Source organism: Saccostrea echinata, unplaced genomic scaffold, assembly GCF_033153115.1.
Source record: "Saccostrea echinata isolate AGI-Se365-2 ecotype Australia unplaced genomic scaffold, CSIRO_AGI_Sech_v1 ptg000001l, whole genome shotgun sequence".
NCBI classification, from domain to species: domain Eukaryota; kingdom Metazoa; phylum Mollusca; class Bivalvia; order Ostreida; family Ostreidae; genus Saccostrea; species Saccostrea echinata.
The window spans coordinates 53224844-53247225 of record NW_026889750.1 but is presented as its reverse complement, the minus strand read 5'-3'; the positions used below and the strand labels follow the sequence as shown (position 1 = coordinate 53247225).

Below are 22382 nucleotides of genomic sequence, written 5' to 3'. Positions count from 1 at the left end.
CATGTTTAGTGTGTTTTTTGTTACTGATACATGACAGTTTGGTCCCTGTCATTGCGGGTCATGTTTAGTGTGTTTTTTGTTACTGATACATGACAGTGTGATCTTTTTGCTTGTGGTTCCTGGTTTAGTGTTTTTGTTAGTGTTTTGGAATGTGTGGTTTGTGTGAAATATTTTCTGTTCTCCAAACTCCATTACACACCATTATTTTTTAGTAACACAGCTATGGGGCTATAACTATCAATGTGGGCTGCTGATTTCTCAGCACCCAGGGGAACTTTAGTAATCTACAGGCTCCTGAGGAAACTATCAGGAGGAACAATTCAAGCTGAGATTTTAATGGACCACATCTCTGGTACCAGGATGTATTGATTGCCTCCATAGGGCTGTATCACACAGTACACCATTATCAAAGACAATCACTTCTGTTAATGGACAAGGGATAATTACACTCACATATTCTCTTGTATAATGTGCATTATTTATCAGAAGTTATGCAGCAAGGCTATAAACAATACAATGGCTATAACAATACAATAAGTGATGGTTATACTGTCTGTCTAGTGATTCATTCCCAGTTAGGGTTGGATACAGTTAAGGATGATACTATGCCTATCATAGTAATATTTTTAAAATAATATCTCAATCTATCAATACATTTGATGGAAGCTAAAAGATTGTGGTTTCAGTATGCAACAAAGATGAGGACTGTAACTTGTTTCAATTTTAAATTTTAATAAGAAAGCAAAAAAACATACCAGAAAATTGGAAGTACAGTAAAACACGCTTATAGCAAAGTGCTAAAAATTTTGATTCATATCATAAACGAAATTTGTCATAGCCTTTAAGTTAACAATCTGTTTGACAACCACAGGGAATGAAAATCACTTCAAGTGTGAATTCATTATAGGTGTATTTGCTGTAACTGTGTTTCATGGAAAAATTTAATTTAAAAAAAATTATGCACAATTTGACTTAAACTCCAACCTCTTTTCCCTGACAAAGGTTTACATTTAAATTGAAATTTGTACCTGTCAATTATTAATTAAGAAGTTGGGCAACTCACAAAGCAAGCCCTAGTTGGCCTTTTTTCAATAAATTAGCATAACATTACAACACATGTCATCAAAATTCAATGTTGTGGTTATTTATTTTTAATTCAAAACCATTTAGTTTAGTTGAATAGCACAAATGCATTTATAATGTGTGAAAGCTGATAAAATACTGATATTGGTATTAAATGAAACCATATGTACTGCTAATTTTGGCTGTTACTGGATGTGTGGTTGTACCTGATTTTCAGTATCTGTCATAATATGATTTTGGATGTGTGTGCACCTTGTTTGGTCTGTGGATATGTGTTTATTGTCAAATTTTCTGTACCTTAGTGGTGTGGTTGTAGGACTGAATCACAGCTGTGTACCACTGGGTGGTCCCCTCAGCTCTATACACCTCCAGGCGGTACCCAACAAGTACGGTGGGGGTCGTCAACAAAATCCTCTGACCATCCTGGTAGTCCAGCCAGTTTTTAACGGCTTGATTGAGACTTGGGTAGGCTTCAAACACTGGATTACTCAGTAGCTCTGTCTCCTACAAAGTTAATAGAATATCACATTAGAGAACTCAAATTAAGGAGAACAAATGGTTCCCTTGATGAAGAGTAGTGAAATTTTATTGATAATTAAAAGAGGATTGTGAAATGATCAATACTGAACTTGTAAAATACACGTGTTTGCATGTATGGCTATATTTTATGCCAGTGAACACAATAAAGACTGTGTCATTCTTTGTACTCAAAGCAATTACCAGTTACAGTGTCTTGCAGAAATCATAAAGATTTAGATTCTCACAATAGATCTACAGGAAATTAAGACATGTCACAGTGTGAAGTTCCTTTATATTACATAATTCTATCAAGGATGTAAATGAGTCTCTTAATGAGCTGACAATCGTCTGAATCATCTCTGTCCTTCAGATGACCTCAGATCCCTCATATTTCCTTATGTGTGAACCAAATCAAACACATAATGTTTTATTTTGAGCAATTGTGTTTGTGTTTTGTGTGTGTGTGTGTGTGTGTGTGTGTGTGTATATTTTTTCTGATGTTGTCATACCCTCTGAGGGGCCCCTTGATTTGATCAGTGCTATATGCAGCTTTTCCTGAGATGTGACCTGGATAAATAATGACTGCGACATGACAGTTCCTCTGTCAAACCATTCGCACACAGTATTGATTAAGTCCTTTCTGCAGTGAGTTTTCTGTGAATTGTTACTAGGTTAGTGTCTCTGGTATCAGGTTACATAACATTCAATCCTTTAATGCCACAACCCAGCCTTTTACCAGAGGACTGAAGTCTGTTTACCTTCAGGGCTGATTAAACTTTCTTGAGAAACATTTACATACATCAGGTGTGCAGGAAACATGTTTAAAACTCATCGTGCGAACTGTGGCCACCTATAATCCCTCCATTAAACATTCTTATCTCTGGCAATCTTTTTTTCCTAAAAGCCCAAACATTTATGTTTGCCTGTAGGGCTTTAATCAGAAAAATAAGGGCTTATGAACCCTTAGCTTTTCAACCTTGATTGCTGTCCAAAAAGGCATAGGGTTTATTAAGTTGACAAGACATGGACATAATGCTGAACAAAAGGCTTGCCTGATAATCACACTGTGTTCAGAAACCAGACACCGAGTTCTGTTATACCTGACTTCCTTGACATAATACAACAGAATGGATAGGACATATATATTCCACTTCCCAAACCCGAGTTAAACTGGCTTACTCAAGCGTTAATAGGGGTCCTGAGAGGAAAATCTAATATGAACTTATTTCTAATCTTATTTGAACAATAACCCCTAGAATTACCTCAGTGTTAAGTATAAGGCCCTCATCGCCTGCTTAGAGCAGACAATAGGAAGCTTTTAAAAGTGGCATATCATACAAATTAGTTTTTTCTCCAAAAATTGATCATTATAAACCATATTTGTAACATAAAGACTGACATGATTTTCCAATAAGTCTTAGGATTAATAGAGAAATGACCATCAGTTCTGTAGGATAATGGTGAGCCCCCCCCACCCCCCCTTTAATGTGGACATCAAGATTACTATATATACCATTCTGACATCAGGTTCTGATGACAGAAGAGAGGGGCTTACAGTAGATTTTCTTTGACCTTGATTCACAAACTAAATATAAAACTCCCCGGTCTGAACAGTAAATAGCAGGCTGTAACGTCTGAATTGTAAGTTTGTTTACACATCCAGATAGCAATGTTCTCCGAGTTGGCCGTTATCACAATGTCCCCATTTTTCGCACTGTTTGGTGTTTGTACAATGGTTGTTTTAATATTAAAAGGTTTTTATTTAGAATGCGCGATCATAAACTCTCTATAACAGATACATTGGAGAGGAATGTACCTTCCCCCAAGTGCTTAGCTGTAAATAAACAGGTCAATTGTCTACCATCATGTGACTTCTCTATCTAACCCCTGATCACACTGTCTGATGGCATCTAGCTCACACACTTTATTATACATGCACACTTTATCCCATTTTTAATTTACTCCACACCAGAATATGATGAATCTCAACATTATTACTTACATACGGGTGGAATAACTTCACTTCTAAACATCACCAATATATCTAGAGAGGTTGGACATGATATGGTCTAAACAATATTAATATCCAGAGAGCAGATAGACTTGGTACTATCCTCTAAACAATATAATTAGAAATGCTACCATTAAGGCAATACCAGAGAGAGAATAGTCTTGATACCATCCTTTACAGAATACCAGAGGTATTATCCTTCAGACAAAATTAATATCCAGAGAAATGATTGCCTTGATGCTATCCTTTACAAAATAACAATTAGAGGTACAGTATTATTCTTCAGATAAAATTAATATCCAGAGAGAGGATTGCCTTGATGCTATCCTTTACAGAATATCACCTTAAGACAAAATTAATATCCACAGAGAGGATTGCCTTGATGCTATCCTTTACATAATACCAATTAGAGGCATTATCCTTTAGAGAGAGGATATCTTTATACTATCCTCTACACAATATCAATTAGAGGCATTATCCTTCAGACAAAATATCCAGAGAGAGGATTGCCTTAATACTATCCTTTACACAATATTAACTAGAGGCATTATCCTTCAGACAAAATTAATATCCAGAGAGAGGATACTTTGATACTATCCCCTACACAACATCAATTACAGGTACTATTCTTCAACTAAAATTAATATCCAAGAGGAATTTAGTCTTGATACTATCCTCTTGACAATACTTAGAGATACTATTCTTTAGATAATACCAATATCCAAAGAGAGGACAGAAGTGTGGATAATTCCTGATATTACTGGGCTGTATATGAGATTGGAAGTTTACCTTAAGACTGCGTTACATTATAACATACCTGGAAACAGTGAAGGTTCTTATCCTCGACAAACGCCAAAAGTTGATCATCAAAAAACTCGATTGGTCGCTTCCTACAGCTGCTAAGTCCTACTTTATCAACAATGGATCGGAAATTCTATAAAAAAAGAATCAGAGATGACCTTTACAATGGCAGTGATTTAATTATTAGTACCAAGCAAATCAGTTTTTCATGAAAATGGTTGGTTTTAGATATAATGACTTTGAACTTTCTCGCAATCTGGAAGCATTGCTTTAAAAAGGGCATGACCGATTTATTTTGTACATAACCTCATTCTTCACAATAGTACACAATTTATCAAACTAGAGACAGTCTGGGAGAAAATAAAGTCGCTATAATGCAGGAGATAGTACTAAATACACATACACCTTGGTCATGTCTTAGTACATGTACTGAACTAAATACGCATACACTTAGTCATGTCTTAGTACTATTGAGTAAACACACAGACACACAGTGTCACTGGTCACGTTTCAAGGTCAATGAAGACAATACATTCACAATTCTACAGTTATTTAGTCTCCCCCCAGTGCCCTCCTATCCCTACAGTGTGCTGTAATTAAGTATTGATTTTTTTTCCGGGTTCCTAAGCAACACATTATGTCTGCATGTGAACGGGTTTATTTATATATATCACAAAGTCACTGTCAGTTCATTAACATGCACCTCACATCTGACGATTCTTGTCAGGTAATCTTCTCTCGTCATAAATTATTTTGGACATAATGAAAGTATACTGATGTGATAATTTATTAAAATTCATAATGCAGCTCTCCATGACATTCCTTGTTGGAAAAAAAAGACAATTCATGTTTAAATTCTGCTGCTTGTATGACCAGATTTACATTACCATATCCTCTCCTTATGAAAGATGTTTACCGTAAATATTATAGCTGTTCATCGAAAACCTAGAATAATGCCAGTGTATTTTAAACTCGCTGGCACAAAGCTATAGAAAATGTTTAATCAGGCAGAATTTCAGGGTATTTTTAAATACATCTCCAAACAGGCTTTTAAGGGGGAGACCTTTTGATGGACTAGGTTTACAATAATTTAAATCTCTGGTTAAGTTAAAGGTAAACTCCCTGGACTTTTATCAATATTCTATTTGAAAAGTTTTAACACATTGTGTTGGTTATCCAATTAAATGTATGTATGATTTTAAAGATTTCATTAACATTTCAATTCATTTTGATTGTGTCCCTCAGGTAAAAGAAATCAATTGAAAGCAATGGCATGGATCGGAAATTCTATGGAAAAAATTCACGGTCAATATATGGTGCTGGCTTCTCATCATAAATCAGTATAATGACTCTAGTTATTCTGTACATAAACCACATGATAATAACGTAAATAAATAAAGCCCACCTCAGGGCACTGGCTGAGTTCATATCCCCCTACAAAGACATGTCACCAAGTTAGTTAACAGGCATGGATCCCAGATTTTGCATCAGAGTGGGAACCATTAGCAGGGCTCGAAAAAATTGATGGCCCGCTGGTCTGGGGCCAGTGAATTTTTAAACGGGCTAGTACATTGTAGAGGGAATGTGCCCTTTGGGTCAGTGTTTTTTTTATGCATAACAAAATTCATTTACGATAGGGCTAGTTTACCTGACTGGGTTGTGCATCCCAGTTCCATTATTTCTTGTTTTGTCAAGTAATTTGTACTATTCAGTATTACAAAATATCACTATTATGATAATGGTTTTGGACCTGGTCTTTCTAAATTCTACTGGCCCAGTGGGATAGTAAAAGTACTGAGTAGACAAGCAAATTTATGCCAATAGCCTGAGTGACATGTGAAAGAAAATAATTTCTAGCCCTGCACAAGGTGGCAGGGGGTCTGCGCACCATGAAGGTACCCAGCAATTAAAGGACAGTGTCAGGTGGAGTCTCGGGATTTCCCTGTAACCTCCTAAGAATCAGCAATTGTGAACCTTCAATATTATTTTGACATATTGTAAATTGTATTTAATTACAATGAAAATGTATGCCAATGAAAACAATACTTGAAGTTAATGATATATTAATGAGAGGCCTTATTCAAAATATACCTACCAGATGAAGTTTCCTTTTTTACTTGGGGTTGTTTATATACAGTTTACTTACCAGGGCTGGCCATTCAACTGAAGTTGTCTTGCTTTCAGGGTCTAATCTTTCACTCCAAACCAAAGTCTGCTCAACAAGAAAAACTTGGAACACTGAGTGAATTTTTATCCACTCTCTCTGCTCCCAGTCGGATTCATCAAACTCAATCAGGACCTATAAAAAATAGAACAATCAAACTTGATCACGACCTACTGAAAAAGAATCATCAAACTCGACCACGACCTACAGAAAAAGAATCATCAAACTCAATCAGGACCTACAGAAAAAGAATCATCAAACTCGATCAGGACCTACTGAAAAAGAATCATCAAACTCGATCAGGACCTACTGAAAAAGAATCATCAAACTCGATCAGGACCTACTGAAATAGAATCATCAAACTCAATCAGGACCTACAGAAAAAGAATCATCAAACTCAATCACGACCTACTGAAAAAGAATCATCAAACTCGATCAGGACCTGCCTAGTCTGTTATTAATAAGGTAAATAATAACACAGTGATTAACAATCAAATAAGTTTTTACTACCTATCCAGCTCTTACTTGAATAAAATTTGATTAAAACACTAGTGGATTAACACATTTTTTTTCAGAAAAACTTTAACATTTTGAAGGATGCTGTTCAAAAGACCACATGCAGGCAAAGAGAACACAACATCTTCGAAAGACCCCACTACCTGAAACATGTGGAAGCAGTGAATCTAGATTATCCAGAGGCCACAAGGTAAAAAGAGTTTTAAATGGAAGCATATGTATATGTTTATAATTATTCTTCATCAGGGAAAGCTCTTTATAAAAAATAAAGCACCAGAAAACAGCTCTGCTATCAATAACCTGCCTCCTCCAGAGCGTGGGAAACTAAATCTTCAGAGAATTCACCAAACAGCAGAGCAGTTCAAGGAAAGGGAAACAACCCTTACTTCTTTTATTGTTGCAATTATTTCTCTCATGGAGTAGTCTTTCTTGTCCTTTGCATTTTATGATACAAGTATCAAATATTAATTTTTCAGTGTTACTTTATCTTTTTGCTTATCACAGACAATACTTTTTCAAGAAGTTAAGATTTCAAGGAAAACACAAGTTAATGATGGACAATATCCAATAGATCACACAAAGTGATCTGTCTCATATAAGCTTGAATTACTGGTACTTTTTTTTTTTTTTTTTTTACATTTTACATGTGAGATTAATTTCTATAATGTACGCCATTTTTTGTATTTTTGTAGGGCTGTCACGGTTCCAAAATTTTTCGGGTCGGGTCGGTTCCATAAATTTTCGGTTCGGTTTCGGGTTTTTCAGTTCGGTTATTTACACCTAGGTATTTTAAACCTTAATTTCATGAATTTAACTTGAAAAATCTTTATTTGTTACATTAAATTTACATTGAAAACAAGTCTTAACCATGCGAACGTCTAGACATCGGTGTGTAGAACTACTTGGCCTACTATTAGCCACAACCTGACCATTCCTGCTCGTTTTGATAATTATCTAATACTTCCGTGACAAGTGTTTTGTCATGGAATGAAGTAGATTTCAGTTGTGATGTTTATTTATCACTGTTATCGTCATCATTATTTTGATTTCGACGCCATTTTTTTTGTATTGAACAGACTCTAATATATAAACCAGACCCGGAAAAATAGAACCTAAACCAAACCGAACAACTTGGACCGCGGTTCTCAGTATTTCGTGTCCTCATGACTCGGTTATATCGTGTACTCATGAAAGCCCTATATTTTTGTATTTATACAGATTTTCTGCGAAATTTGTCATTGGGTTCTTAAAATCATAAATGGTATTGAAGACAAGCAATGGCGATCAGAGAAATCCTCGTAATTTTCTACCCGCTGATTGAACATAACGTGATTCCGCAGAAGGACGATGCCGTGGAAAAGTATGTTTAAGTTATAATTTAAAACAATTCATTGTGAAATTTTGATAAACTGATAATACATCCATGAGTTTCTAATTTTGATATCTGTTTCTGAAGTTTTATAAGCTATGCCAAGCTTTTGTTTAGCAAGTCATTGCAAAGTTAATTTAAAAACTACTTCCTGTATCACAATTGTGAAATGACAATATGTGTATATTACAATACAACACATTATAAGTGTAACTATAACTTATCCTGTACAAACCAGAAGCCATGTGGACTGGATATTACAGTACAACACATTATAGTGTAACTATAACTTAACCTGTACAAACCAGAGGCCATGTGGACTTGATATTACAATACAACACATTATAGTGTAACTATAACTTATCCTGTACAAACCAGAAGCCATGTGGACTGGATATTACAGTACAACACATTATAGTGTAACTATAACTTAACCTGTACAAACCAGAGGTCATGTGGACTGGATATTAAAACACATTATAGTGTAACTATAACTTATCCTGTACAAGCAGAGGCCATGTGGACTGGATATTACAATACAACACATTATTGTGTAACTATAACTTATCCTGTACAAGCCAGAGGCCATGTGGACTGGATATTACAACACACTATAGTGTAACTATAACTTATCCTGTACAAGCAGAGGCCATGCAGACTGGATATTACAATACAACACATTATTGTGTAACTATAACTTATCCTGTACAAGCCAGAGGCAATGTGGACTGGATATTACAACACACTATGGTGTAACTTTAACTTATCCTGTACAAGCCAGAGGCCATGTAGACTGGATATTACAACACACTATAGTGTAACTATTACTTATCCTGTGCAAACCAGAGGCCATGTGGACTGGATATTACAACACACTATAGTGTAACTATAACTTATCCTGTACAAGCAGAGGCCATGTGAACTGGAAATTACAATACAACATATTATAGTGTAACTATAACTTATCCAGGACCTGTACAAACCAGAGGACTGTGGACTGGGTATTACAATACAACACATTATAGTGTAACTATAACTTATCCTGTACAAACTAGAGGTCATGTGGACTGGATATTACAATACAACATATTATAGTGTAACTTTAACTTATCCTGTACAAACTAGAGGTCATGTGGACTGGAAATTACAACACAACACATTATAGTGTAACTTTAACTTATCCTGTACAAAGTAGAGGTCATGTGGACTGGAAATTACAATACAACACATTATTAGTGTAACTATAACTTATCCTGTACAAACCAGAGGCCATGTGGACTGGATATTACAATACAACACATTATAGTGTAACTATAACTTATCCTGTACAAACTAGAGGTCATCTGGACTGGAAATTACAATACAACACATTAATAGTGTAACTATAACTTATCCTGTACAAACCAGAGGTCATGTGGACTGGATATTACAACACATTATAGTGTAACTATAACTTATCCTGTACAAACCAGAGGCCATGTGAACTGGATATTACAATACAACACATTATAGTGTAACTATAACTTAACCTGTACAAGCCAGAGGTCATGTGGGATGGGTATTACAATACAACACATTATAGTGCAACTATAACTAATCCTGTTCAAACCAGAGGTCATGTGGACTGGATATTACAACACAACACATTATAGTGTAACTATAACTTATCCTGTACAAACCAAAGGCCATGTGGACTGGATATTACAATACAACACATTATAGTGTAACTATAACTTAACCTGTACAAGCCAGAGGTCATGTGGGATTGGTATTACAATACAACACATTATAGTGTAACAATAACTTATCCTGTTCAAACCAGAGGTCATGTGGACTGGATATTACAGTACAACACATTATAGTGTAACTATAACTTATCCTGTACAAACCAGAGGCCATGTGAACTGGATATTACAACACAACACATTATAGTGTAACTATAACTTATCCTGTACAAACCAGAGGACTGTGGACTGGATATTACAACACATTATAGTGTAACTATAACTTATCCTGTACAAGCAGAGGCCATGCGGACAATTCATTGTGAAATTTTGATAAACTGATAATACATCCATGAGTTTCTAATTTTGATATCTGTTTCTGAAGTTTTATAAGCTATGCCAAGCTTTTGTTTAGCAAGTCATTGCAAAGTTAATTTAAAAACTACTTCCTGTATCACAATTGTGAAATGACAATATGTGTATATTACAATACAACACATTATTGTGTAACTATAACTTATCCTGTACAAACCAGAGGCCATGTGGGCTGGATATTACAACACATTATTATAGTGTAACTATAACTTATCCTGTACAAACTAGAGGTCATGTGGACTGGAAATTACAATACAACACATTAATAGTGTAACTATAACTTATCCTGTACAAACCAGAGGTCATGTGGACTGGATATTACAACTCATTATTACAGTGTAACTATACAGGGTTCTCACTAGGATTTTGCTAACTTGAGTCCCAGGACTCAAGGTTTCTGAGAAGGTTGCGTCCCAGCTAAATTTGATTCGTCCCAGAAAAATTATGTTGAGTCCCAACTAAATTATTGCAGTATCCTTCCATCCAAACATCAATAAAAATCTTTATCATTTTATCAGTTTGTTTACGCAGTATTAACATATTCAAGTATATAAACTGGTAACGCATTCAAGCTATATTCTAAAATACACGCGTAATCAATTGCCATAAAAATAACTTGGTGTTTATAAAGCTAAAAAATCAAGTACCCAGAAGTTGACTGTATACAATCACAGGTGTCATGTGCAATGAAGCGTAACTAATCCTGTCGGTCGTCTGCACTGGGTGAAATTCACGAGGTAATCAAGCCGCATTGTGTATACAAGCAGTAATTATGGTTTCTACATGTAGATAACACTCAAGATTCAAAAGTGTTTTTAAAAAAAAGCTGCAGTGTGTTTACAGCTGTCGGAGTTTGGCATGCGACACTATTATGACTATGGACTAATAAACATGAAATATCTTATGATCAATCCCTGTTTTAAAAAAAGAGAAGTAAGTATAAGAAAAGTTGTTTCTTGGATAAACTTTATGATAGTTACAGGAAGGTTTCGATTAAATATTTCTTTGACAAATCCTAACATCTAAATTCCCCGTTTTCGAAATCACCCGAATTTTCTCGCTAACGTGGACGCGTCCGATCACGAGTCCGCGGACGCATCGTTTTTAAGAACCTTGCGTCCCACTCCCAAGTAATTTTGCTGCGTCTAGGACGCAGATTCTTGCATTAATGAGAACCCTGCTATAACTAATATCCTGTACAAACCAGAGGCCATGTGGACTGGATATTACAATACAACACATTATAGTGTAACTATAACTTATCCTGTACAAACCAGAAGCTGTGTGGACTGGATATTCCAATACAACATATTATAGTGTAACTATAACTTATCCTTTACAAGCAGAGGCCATGTGGACTGGATATTACAATACAACACATTATAGTGTAACTATAACTTATCCTGTACAAACTAGAGGCAATCTAATTAAAATTAGACTTGTAATTTTCGCTCCTCTACGATACGCTTCAACACTTGTATTGAAGCGTATCGTAGAGGAGCGAAAATTACAAGTCTAATTTTAATTAGATTGAAACTAGAGGCCATGTGGACTGGATATTACAACACATTATAGTGTAAATATAATTTATCCTGTACAAGCCAGAGGCCATGTGGACTGGATATTACAACACACTAATAATGTAACTATAACTTATCCTGTACAAGCCAGAGGCCATGTGGACTGGATATTACAATACAACACATTATTGTGTAACTATAACTTAACCTGTACGAACCAGAGGTCATGTGGACTGGGTATTACAATACAAAACATTATAGTGTAACTATAACTTAACCTGTACAAGTCGGAGGTCATGTGGGATGGGTATTACAATACAACACATTATAGTGTAACTATAACTTATCCTGTACAAACCAGAGGCCAAGTAGACTGGATATTACAATACCAGACCTGTTTACCCATACTATTGTCTCTGAGTATTTTTTATTAAATTTTTCAGTGAGATTTGACATTTGCCAGTAAGATTTCACTTTCCATGGATTTTAGATATAATACTAGAGAACAACTACATTTCTGATTACTAAAACATGGTTTAATAACAAATAAAAACATCATATCTTGCTTTCTTTCGACGGGATTCTGTCATTTATAAACCATCACGTTTTGGCAATCCGATATCACTGACGTGATTGAAATCTTTCTCTTTTTTGCGATTAAAAAACGTCAAAACTGAAACCGATCATAACATAACGAAATCCAACTGCTAAAATCCGAACGAACGGATTTCCATATTTTCATGATAGCAAAGAGTGAGACGTATTTTGGACTCAAAATCCGTACAAAATACGGCGAAATCGTAAGAGTAAACAGGTCTGCAATACAACACATTATAGTGTAACTATAACTTATCCTGCACAAACCAGAGGTCATATGGACAGGTTGTGTGAACTGGTGTTATGATACAACAGATTATAACTTGGACAAAAGATAGAGATGATGTGGACTGAGTATTAGGTACACACCATAGCATGATCTTGCATCATTACCACAAGTTGTGTCCATGCCTGACCTCATAAATTTAAATTCATGAATTGTTACAGTTCAACACTTTTCTAGGAATGTCCAGGAATTATGCCTGCTGACTTTTATAGTCTGTCAAGGTATACATATTTATATTCAAAAACAAACAAACAAACAAAAACAAAACTAAACATAAAGATATTAGATATATCTAATGATTTCTAGGATATAATGTTTGCTCAAGGTTTTCATGGAGTGGTTTATTATATTTATGAGTTTTATAATTATACTGTAGTGTCTGCCATACTTTGGAGGAAGGACACAATTTTAACAATATCTTTCCCCAAACGGGTACTTGGTTATATTTTTCAGTTTATAATAGCTTTTGATATATTTTCATTGGTAACTAAAAAACAAATTATCAAAATATTAAAATATCAGGTAATATCAAAATGGAATACATGGCTTCTGTTAAATAAAGTTATTGATGACATTTCACTAAATGTATTTGACTGCTCTGATTATAATAAATGAGATGACTCATGTTTTGTTTTTTTTTTTTTTTTGTATAACTGGTATGTTATTAAAATTGAAGGTATTTCTGTAGTGCTTTGTCCATACCAAGTTCTGAGACGACCCCTTAGAGGCTTGGCACATATCCAACTCCTTTCTTTACATGACCTATTATACTTTACAGAACAGTGAATACAAATATGTACACTGACAATATTCCCAACTAAATGAGTAAAGACTTGAACACACTGATTGAGTCTGATAGTTCCATCAATTTTATCAAAAGCTTGCTAGGTGTGGCTCATTTGTACTGCAGTAATGGGACAGAGATGGCAAAACGATCATATTTTGCACATTTTCACAAATGATGAAATCACTGCTATTACAATTATTTTTGTGTCTAGATTCAGTCTCTCCTTGGGAACAAAGAAAGTAAAGACATTATTCCAGTTTGTGTCCAGTATGTATGTGAGCAATGTCAGTGTTGATTGATACTGGGACCAGCTAATGGTTGAGCTAACATCTAGTAGAAATAAGAGTCCTGCTCTGGCCCATGACAGTTTCTTCCCATTTCCTTTATTATGAATCAAGATTTTCCTCTTTCATACATACATTACCTGCACTGCAATTTGTTTCAATTTTCAGAATATTTGCTTTCATTAATCAATTAATGTCGATAACTTTCTGTTCAAAAAAAACTTTTTTTAGAGAAAGAAACACATTTCTGTCAAAAATGTTTTAATAACATTCATCTTTCTGTTCACCGTTTAATGTTGAATGGCATTGTGAACATAGATAACTCAAATAACATGTAGGACACTGAAATTTCCACTAGCCATGTGGGCTCCTAGGAGCCAACAGCTAAATGTAAGCCCACAACACCTGTGATTTTTTTTTTCCCTTTGAATACTGAGGGGCAAAAGAAGTCGAGGAAAATAAATGTTCAGTGTTTCCATCTTGTAAGATGTTAAAATAGGGAGAACTTATTAATCATCTTATATGAACCACACAGTAAAAGTGTTCTAAACATATAGTGCCAGTATAAATCTTTCCTTGGTTCTGTGCAGACTTTACCAATTCAATATTAATTCATAAAATTTAAAATTCATGCAATGTGCCCTTTCTTCTGTCATGTGTTGTACTATGTACATATCAACATACAAGTTTATTTCCAGGATATTAAGATACACTCATTAAGACAATATAATTTCTTGCAAATTTTCCTTTGCAATCTTCTTACGGACACAGGCAACATAGTTTGAACTTTATTGTCTTTTTTCCCTGGAGTTGAAGAGTTCCAATACTAGAGGAACTGTGTGCTACATTTTAATGTCTACCAGTATATATGCTGTTGAACATTTATTCTAAAACAAGTTTGGATTACAAACAAAACATCTAGAATATATGTCTAGAAATTTTTGTATATTTTTCTTTGAATTATACAAGAATTTTCATCAATTGATATCTTTTCAAAACCCCTGGTAATGCATGCCGATTTTTTTGTCCATGAACATGTGATGGTTCTATAATCTTAAATTAAGAATATATCTTGAAAAATTATCAGTAGGCAAGGTACGTTGATATCTCCTTAAACTTAGATACAACAAAATGTCTTGTAATCACTTTGACAATAACAAGGAGAAACTTTCATGAGTTCTGTAACTTCACAAGCTAGTGTACCTATAGAAGTATGCTATAAGCATCTTTGTATCTTGACATCAGATTTGTCAATAACCAGGGACATAATTCCAGGGCCTTTGAAAAAACACTCACATATATATTCCCAATTTCATGAAGGTCACCAAAATGCTCGCTTTTTCTGCATATTATACATTATTGCTGTTTTTGAGGAAAATATGATGATTTAGCCACAGCACCTGAGTACATTCACTGAGCCAAAGGGGCGAGGTGAATTTTACACTTCGAAGGTAGCTAAATCATCCTATTGACTGAAAAGAAAGCAATGATCATTTTATTATATTGATTCAATGATTAAATTATACAAACTCATAAAGTAACCCATGATATCTTACAAAGTCTTATTTATATTTCCTGAAGTCCTAGCCAAACGCAATGAGAATAGTGGGGTTAAAATAAAGATAACCAGTTGTAATTTGGATTAAGGTGTGATTAGAAAAAATATATAAAACAAAATTGACAACCTTCCTGAAAAAAAAAAATCTTTGACTATAGTCCCCAGAAAAGAGAATCTCCATATATTCAAAATTTTCTTTCGTTGTGTGTGTGTGTGTGTGAGGGTGTGTGTGTGTGTGTTAGGGTCCATGTCCATGAATGGGGCAGAGGGCAACCATCCTCTCAATGAACAATTTCATGATAAAGTACTTATATTGTAAAAATTTAGGTCCAGAAAAAATTGAGGGGAGGGGGATAGGCCCCCTGCACCCCCTACCCCAATTCTATGTGCCTGAATATTATCTTTACCTGAGTGGAATAACTTTCCAGAACTATCTGTATCAATATGGAAGTTCTCAATTTACTGGGCTTTCAAAAAGAATAGAAACAGATGGTACTTTAAATAGAAATAAGAGGTACTTTGTGGAAGTGATTTCAATTAAATAAGTTATCAAATTTTTCTCCAACGACAGGCCGGTACAATAATGATTTCAGCCAGGTAAATGTACCGGGTAGCACAATTCAATCTGTTTTCAGTCCGTGCTCATTGATGTGTGCAGAGTTTAACAAATTGAACACACCCGATGCAATGTAAACATTAACAATAACAGAGCTTGTGCCCTGTTTACAAAAACAGTTTACGTTTCACGGGTGTGTTCAATTTGTTAAACTTTGCACACATTACTGAGCACAGACTGAAAATACTGGTGAGTTGGTTTTGCATTCTCACATTGCCACTCTGAATTTTCTGGATTATAGTTTTAATATTTTTCATTAATACATAACAAAATTTCTACTTACCGTAAGTATTAAGGATAAGGTTTGCTTTGTGAAAGTGCAAGGACGTGCCAATCAAACACATCCCAAAAATCATAGTTTCAATAATTTCTAGATAAAATAAGTTTTTTATAATATTTCCATGTGAAATGCTATAGTAACATGTAAGTCAGGATATTATACAGAAAATTTGAGAAAATATTAACTTCAAATCTGTGTCTAAGCCCCTATAATATGTAGGGAAAAAATAATTTGCCAGTATAGAAAATGCAGAAAATAGCATAAATATGTCTAGATGCCATCACTGGCATGAGCAAGATTTTAAAGAGATTTTAAACAAGTAAAAACAGATGAAGAAAATGACATCTGGTCAAGTTATAACGATCGCCAGTTGTATGTGATTTTGTATTTTTTTTTTAAAAAAAAAAAGATCGTTGGCAGACTTCAGACTATAAATATTTTTAATTTTCTATAAACATAACAAGAATCTTCTGTAGATATTTAATAAGATAAAACAATAAAATCTACTCATATTGGCATTAACATAATGTGAACATTTTGTGTAAGAAGAGTGTTATGTAGACATTTTCAGTAATAAAAAATAAAATCCCCCCACCCCAATTTTTTTGCAAATAAGGATGAGAATCTAAATCTTATATTTATGTGGCCTAGATAGTATAAAGTTTATCAACTTTATATATAAATGCTACTATGGCATTTTGTTGTGCTCTCTATTTCTATATATAATTTTAGTATTATATGATTTACCTTCCTCTCCCTGGGCTTAGAGAAGGCAGATTTTTGCTCTCCACTTAAAAAAAGTAGCTTGTACTGGAACAGGCATAGGTTTGCCCACTTACATGAATTATTTTGTGATATTCTAGTCATATTTATTGGTGAGATATTGTTTGTAGTGACCTAAATAAATAAGTAGACTTGTTGATCATAGGAATAACCATGGATACAATTTAATATTTATATACCCTATATATCTGACCAACCTAAACAGATAATAACAATCAACAGAAAACATTTTTATGCTTTATTATTTTCCAACAATCAAAAGGCTTCTTCGCATAAATATAATTAATTACATACTACAAATCAAGCACATAGCCACACATTACAAATATTGACTTTTGAGACTGTCCCTTTACAAATGGTGGAATGTTTCCATTGTAATAATAGACCTTGGGGCCCAAAGGAGGTGCAGTATTCAAAGATCACAGATAAAAGCAGGTTAAGTTGGAGATTCTCAATGTATTCCCAGTTAGTATACCTGATTCATTTCTACAACAATTAACATACATATATTTCTGCATTATAACTAAACAGGATGTATGACGAGGAAATTATAATCACCAGTAACCAAACTGTCAAACCTCACCAAGTCAATATATATATATAGAGGTTATAGTATAGCACTAGAAAACCAACAACACTGTGTGTCCTAAAGTGTTGGATCTACTTAATAAATAGATACAAGGTCATAATTTATAAAAATTTATACAAAGCAAGGCCTGTCCCTTCCTCAGGACAAAGAAAAGATTATAGAGTCTTAAAAACAAAGGAAACAGAAAAACAAAAACTAGCACTACAACTACTGAACCTTATATATTTACAAGTTTACATGTCAAATATTATTCAAACATTTTACACTGTCACTTATGACTTTTAAAATTTAGATTATTGAAATGAAGGGGAAAAGTGAAGTTTTCTTCTTTTTAAATAATTGTATTCTTAGTCTGCAGTAAAATTATTTGTTCCTCAAATATGATGTAAAAACGTATCACATATCATGATTAACATAAAATTCCATATAATATCAGATTTAAAATGACAAACTGACAGATCATTTACTATGTTAGTGTTAAAGATTGTAACACCCCCCCCTTTCTTCCACATCCTTTTTAATCTGCTTTTGAGATGGGCCCCATGTAAAATTTGATCCTTATTTCTTTCCATGGACGTGCAGACTGAAATGTAGTTCTAAACAACAAGGGAATGCTGTTTCCCCTCAAGTATTAGCGACCATACATACATGTACAATGATAGTGTAAGCACCTTCCTAACAGCCCTGGGTGCTCCAACCAAATCAATAGCCACATACAATTGCTCAAGGCAAATCATTTAATGTGTTCATGTCAAGTTACTGTTCAGACATGTTTACACAGACATCAAAGTTTGCACTAATTATCCAAATTTCTTTTAATTTTATTGTAAGTCAGATTAGCAAATTACCAAATGGCATTCCATTTTGTCACCTTAAGTTTGTATCCCAAATCTTTACCAAAGAAAGCACTAGCTTCTTTACTTTCTTCAAAAAAGTCAGAAAATCTTGTACACCCCCCCCTTTTTTTTTTAAATTAAAATAAAAGTTAAACTAAACTAGTATGTGTTAACTACTTTCTAAGAATTCATAAAGATTATAAGTTTGTTGTGAAAAAATCTGGGACAGCTTTTAGTTGCATCATGTGAGACTATTGTTAGATCAATGCAAGTCCCCTGTACATACTAGTGTGTGCATTTTAAATGGTGGTGCTGGGAGAGACTTGATTTATATTGATTGTGTAGATGACATCTGTTGATAGCTGAATCAATACTACCTATGGAATCCACATTGCTCAAACAAAACATAAAATTTGAAGAAATACAGAAAAAAAATGTTTATGTATCATAGAGGTAAGATTACAGTAGTTGAAAGTTTTTGCCGAAGTAAATATGAATGAAGGGGTAAATGGAAAAATGTTGTCCATCACATACTGTAAGAAACTGTCTCTTTTTTGGGGGGAATGTCAAAAATACACCCACAGGGTTGTCCCTAAGACCCAGGGAATTTTCCCTCCTATAATGATGTTATATATCCCAAGTTAATCTGGCATTCCCCCTCAACCCCCTGTTAGGGGAGGAACCCAAGAGCCCCTTTTACTTCTTTAATTGTCCCCTGCTATTTCAATTCTGCACCCATATTGTAAGAAACTGTCTCCAATTCAGAGAGATGGTCAAAAATACACCTAACTCCCACACTTGAAAGAAACTGTCTCTGTTTTGTAGAGATTGTCAAAAATACAGCCATACTGTAAGAAACTGTCTCTGTTCTGTAGAGATTGTCAAAAATACAGCCATACTGTAAGAAACTGTCTGACTGTTCTGTAGAGATTGTCAAAAATACAGCCATACTGTAAGAAACTGTCTCTGTTTTGTAGAGATTGTCAATAATACAGCCATACTGTAAGAAACTGTCTCTGTTTTGTAGAGATTGTCAAAAATACACCCATACTGTAAGAAACTGTCTCCGATTCAGCGAGATGGTCAAAAATACACCTAACTCCCATACTGTAAGAAACTGTCTCTGTTTTGGAGAGATTGTACACCCACACCATTTTGGGATTTTTTGGGAGAGGAAACTGTCAAATCTCAATATGTAGTATGAAAAAAAATGACTTAATACTTTAACTGCGAAAATAAAGCAGATGATCTATTAGGCTTGAGGTAATGATAGGTGAACTTGTAATTTATTGTTTCTTTGTATGTTGTTTAACGTCCCTCTCGAGAATTTTTCACTCATATGGAGACGCCACCACTTGCCGGTGGAAAGCTGCAAATTTTGTCCTATGCTCAGCACTTACGGCCATTGAGCAGTGAGGGATCTTTTTCGTGCCAACACCTATGCGACACGGGACTTCGGTTTATACGGTCTCATCCGAAGGACTGGTCTCCACGTCCCACAGTGGGATTCAAACCTGCAACTTAAGGATCAGCTCCTTGCCTCGCAACTCTAGAGCAGACGCTCTAACCACTGCGCCACGCGGGGGACAACTTGTAATTTACACCATTCAATAATCACTTCTCCTGATGTCCTACAGTGACTGATCAAACTGAGCCCGAGTTTGATTATTGGCGAGTTACTGTGACCATGTAATTGTAAAGGAAATAGGTGCTCATCCTGGACAATCTACAGCAATGTTCATCTAATGGAGTGAAGCACTCTGTATCACACACACTAGATAACAGGAAGGCAAACACTATATCACTCTTGTTTAAATTGCATTACATTTGTCTTCTTAATATTTTATTTTGAATTCCCTTCTGTTTTTTTACTCAAGGTCAATGGTAAACCTGAGTGATTCAAATCCAACAAAAATTTTGAATCAGTCCAGTAAAAAATTCAATCAAAAACTTTTAGTGTAAAAGTACAACTTAAAAATACACTATAATGTGCATGTCTCAATGTCAATTGATGATTTAAAAAAAATGTTTGCAATTCAATTTGATGCAATTGTTAGCATTATCCAGCTGCCACTGCTAGTATACTAGTGCTCTTTTAATCTACAAAAGTATAAGTAGTGCTCTTTATTGTATCACCACTTTTTGCTTGTCTTTTGAAATCTGAATACATGTTTTCTTTAACCTTATGATTTGTTTCTTTTTTAAAATATATCGTATTGAAAAAATTGAATTGTGACACAAGTATCGCGATACGTACCGTATCGTGGAGGGGGCGTATTGTTTCAGCCCTATCCAACACCCACAGATACTACATTTTGAATTGAACTAGTATTAAACATGATCTTGGCAGTTCGAAGTACTTAAGTGGCATCCAGTTAACCATGTACCAAATGTGCTGAAGTAAACTTGAAAAAATTTCCATCCCTTTAATGTTTTAGAAACACAGTAGATCAATCGTAATATTAAACTATGATGAAGATGAAACAAAATGCATTTATAAATCTTTTTAAGCAAGAAAAAAAAAAAACAAGACAAAAATGTGCACACTCATCAAATAGTGTTGTTGAAAACCATTGGTCCTGTTGGCAAGGTCAGTAAAACATTGTCTGGAATGTTCAATAACTTGCAAGAAACGTCTGTGCAAATGATCGTTTGAAAAAAAATTGGGCAGGATGGGCAGGATGCATATTTTTAAAAGATTGGGATTGGGGTGGGCACGTGAATCAGGGCTCTACATTAACTTTTTTTTCCTACTTGTCCATTTGGACAAGTGACCAAGATATTTACTTGTCCGAAAATTTTTCAATACTGTCAACTTGAAAACTGAAGTCCATTACATGTGCTTGATTGATTATAAATACAGCAAACACATTAAACAAAAATTTTATCTAGATTTTCTGTCCTGATAACAACATAAATGTTCACATGAAATTGTCAACATCAAACAGAATCCAAACTTCGTAAGTTCCATGCCTTTGCAGTAGTATGCAATTAGTGAACTTCGATCCTGATCGAGTGTACTCAATTTCATAGCAATCTATATCGGGATTGAAGTTCGGTTTTTATGTAATGCTTCCGTCTTTAAACTACCGGAAAACTTTCAACAGTCATTCTTTTATTATTTGGAGACTTCTTTACGTTAAAATTCACTTGTCCGTAATTTTTTTTCACTGGTCCCAGACAAGCATTAATGTCAAGCCCTGTGAAGGTCACAAAAACAGCAGAGATGGCCACATGGTGACATTGGTCACTCAAATTTGTTAAAGCAGAAATATGAATCATATTATCTATGTCTCTGATTAAAGACTCTCTATCCTAAAGAAAAGAAAATTGTGAGATCGATGCTTTTGAAAATAATAAAAGGCAATTTGATTTTTTTTCTGTACAAAATAAGGTACATGTATCTGGTCTGACAAAACTTTGTTAGATCCTACAGAACCTTTAACTGATTTAAAAATTTCAACAACTCTGTATTTATAAGTAGTATGATCATCACTTCAAAAGGAAACAAAAGTTTCAGCAGAGTTGGACAACGTGAAATTGAAGGTGAACTGAATATTATAAAGTGTAAATTAAAATAGTACCTTATAGTTTCATTTGAAGAGTATTAAATTATTGCTAGTTCATTTCTGCTGGGGCTAGTATTTGCTTGCACACTAGCTCACGACTAGTGTATAGAAAACT

General features: G+C 34.5%; 1 protein-coding gene across 2 annotated transcripts in view; it reads right to left on the bottom strand.

Annotated features, from left to right (window-relative positions):
- The window catches only part of LOC133194559 (lysine-specific demethylase 3A-like), a 58539-nt gene that overhangs the window by 35200 nt on the left and 957 nt on the right, over window positions 1–22382 (bottom strand). For both annotated transcript variants that reach the window (XM_061330505.1, XM_061330509.1), the window contains exons 2-4: window positions 6561–6713; window positions 4431–4547; window positions 1381–1587 (exon numbers count right to left, since the gene is read on the bottom strand). In XM_061330505.1, coding sequence (XP_061186489.1) covers window positions 1381–1587; window positions 4431–4547; window positions 6561–6713 — 477 coding nt within the window. The remainder of the gene's footprint in view (window positions 1–1380; window positions 1588–4430; window positions 4548–6560; window positions 6714–22382) is intronic.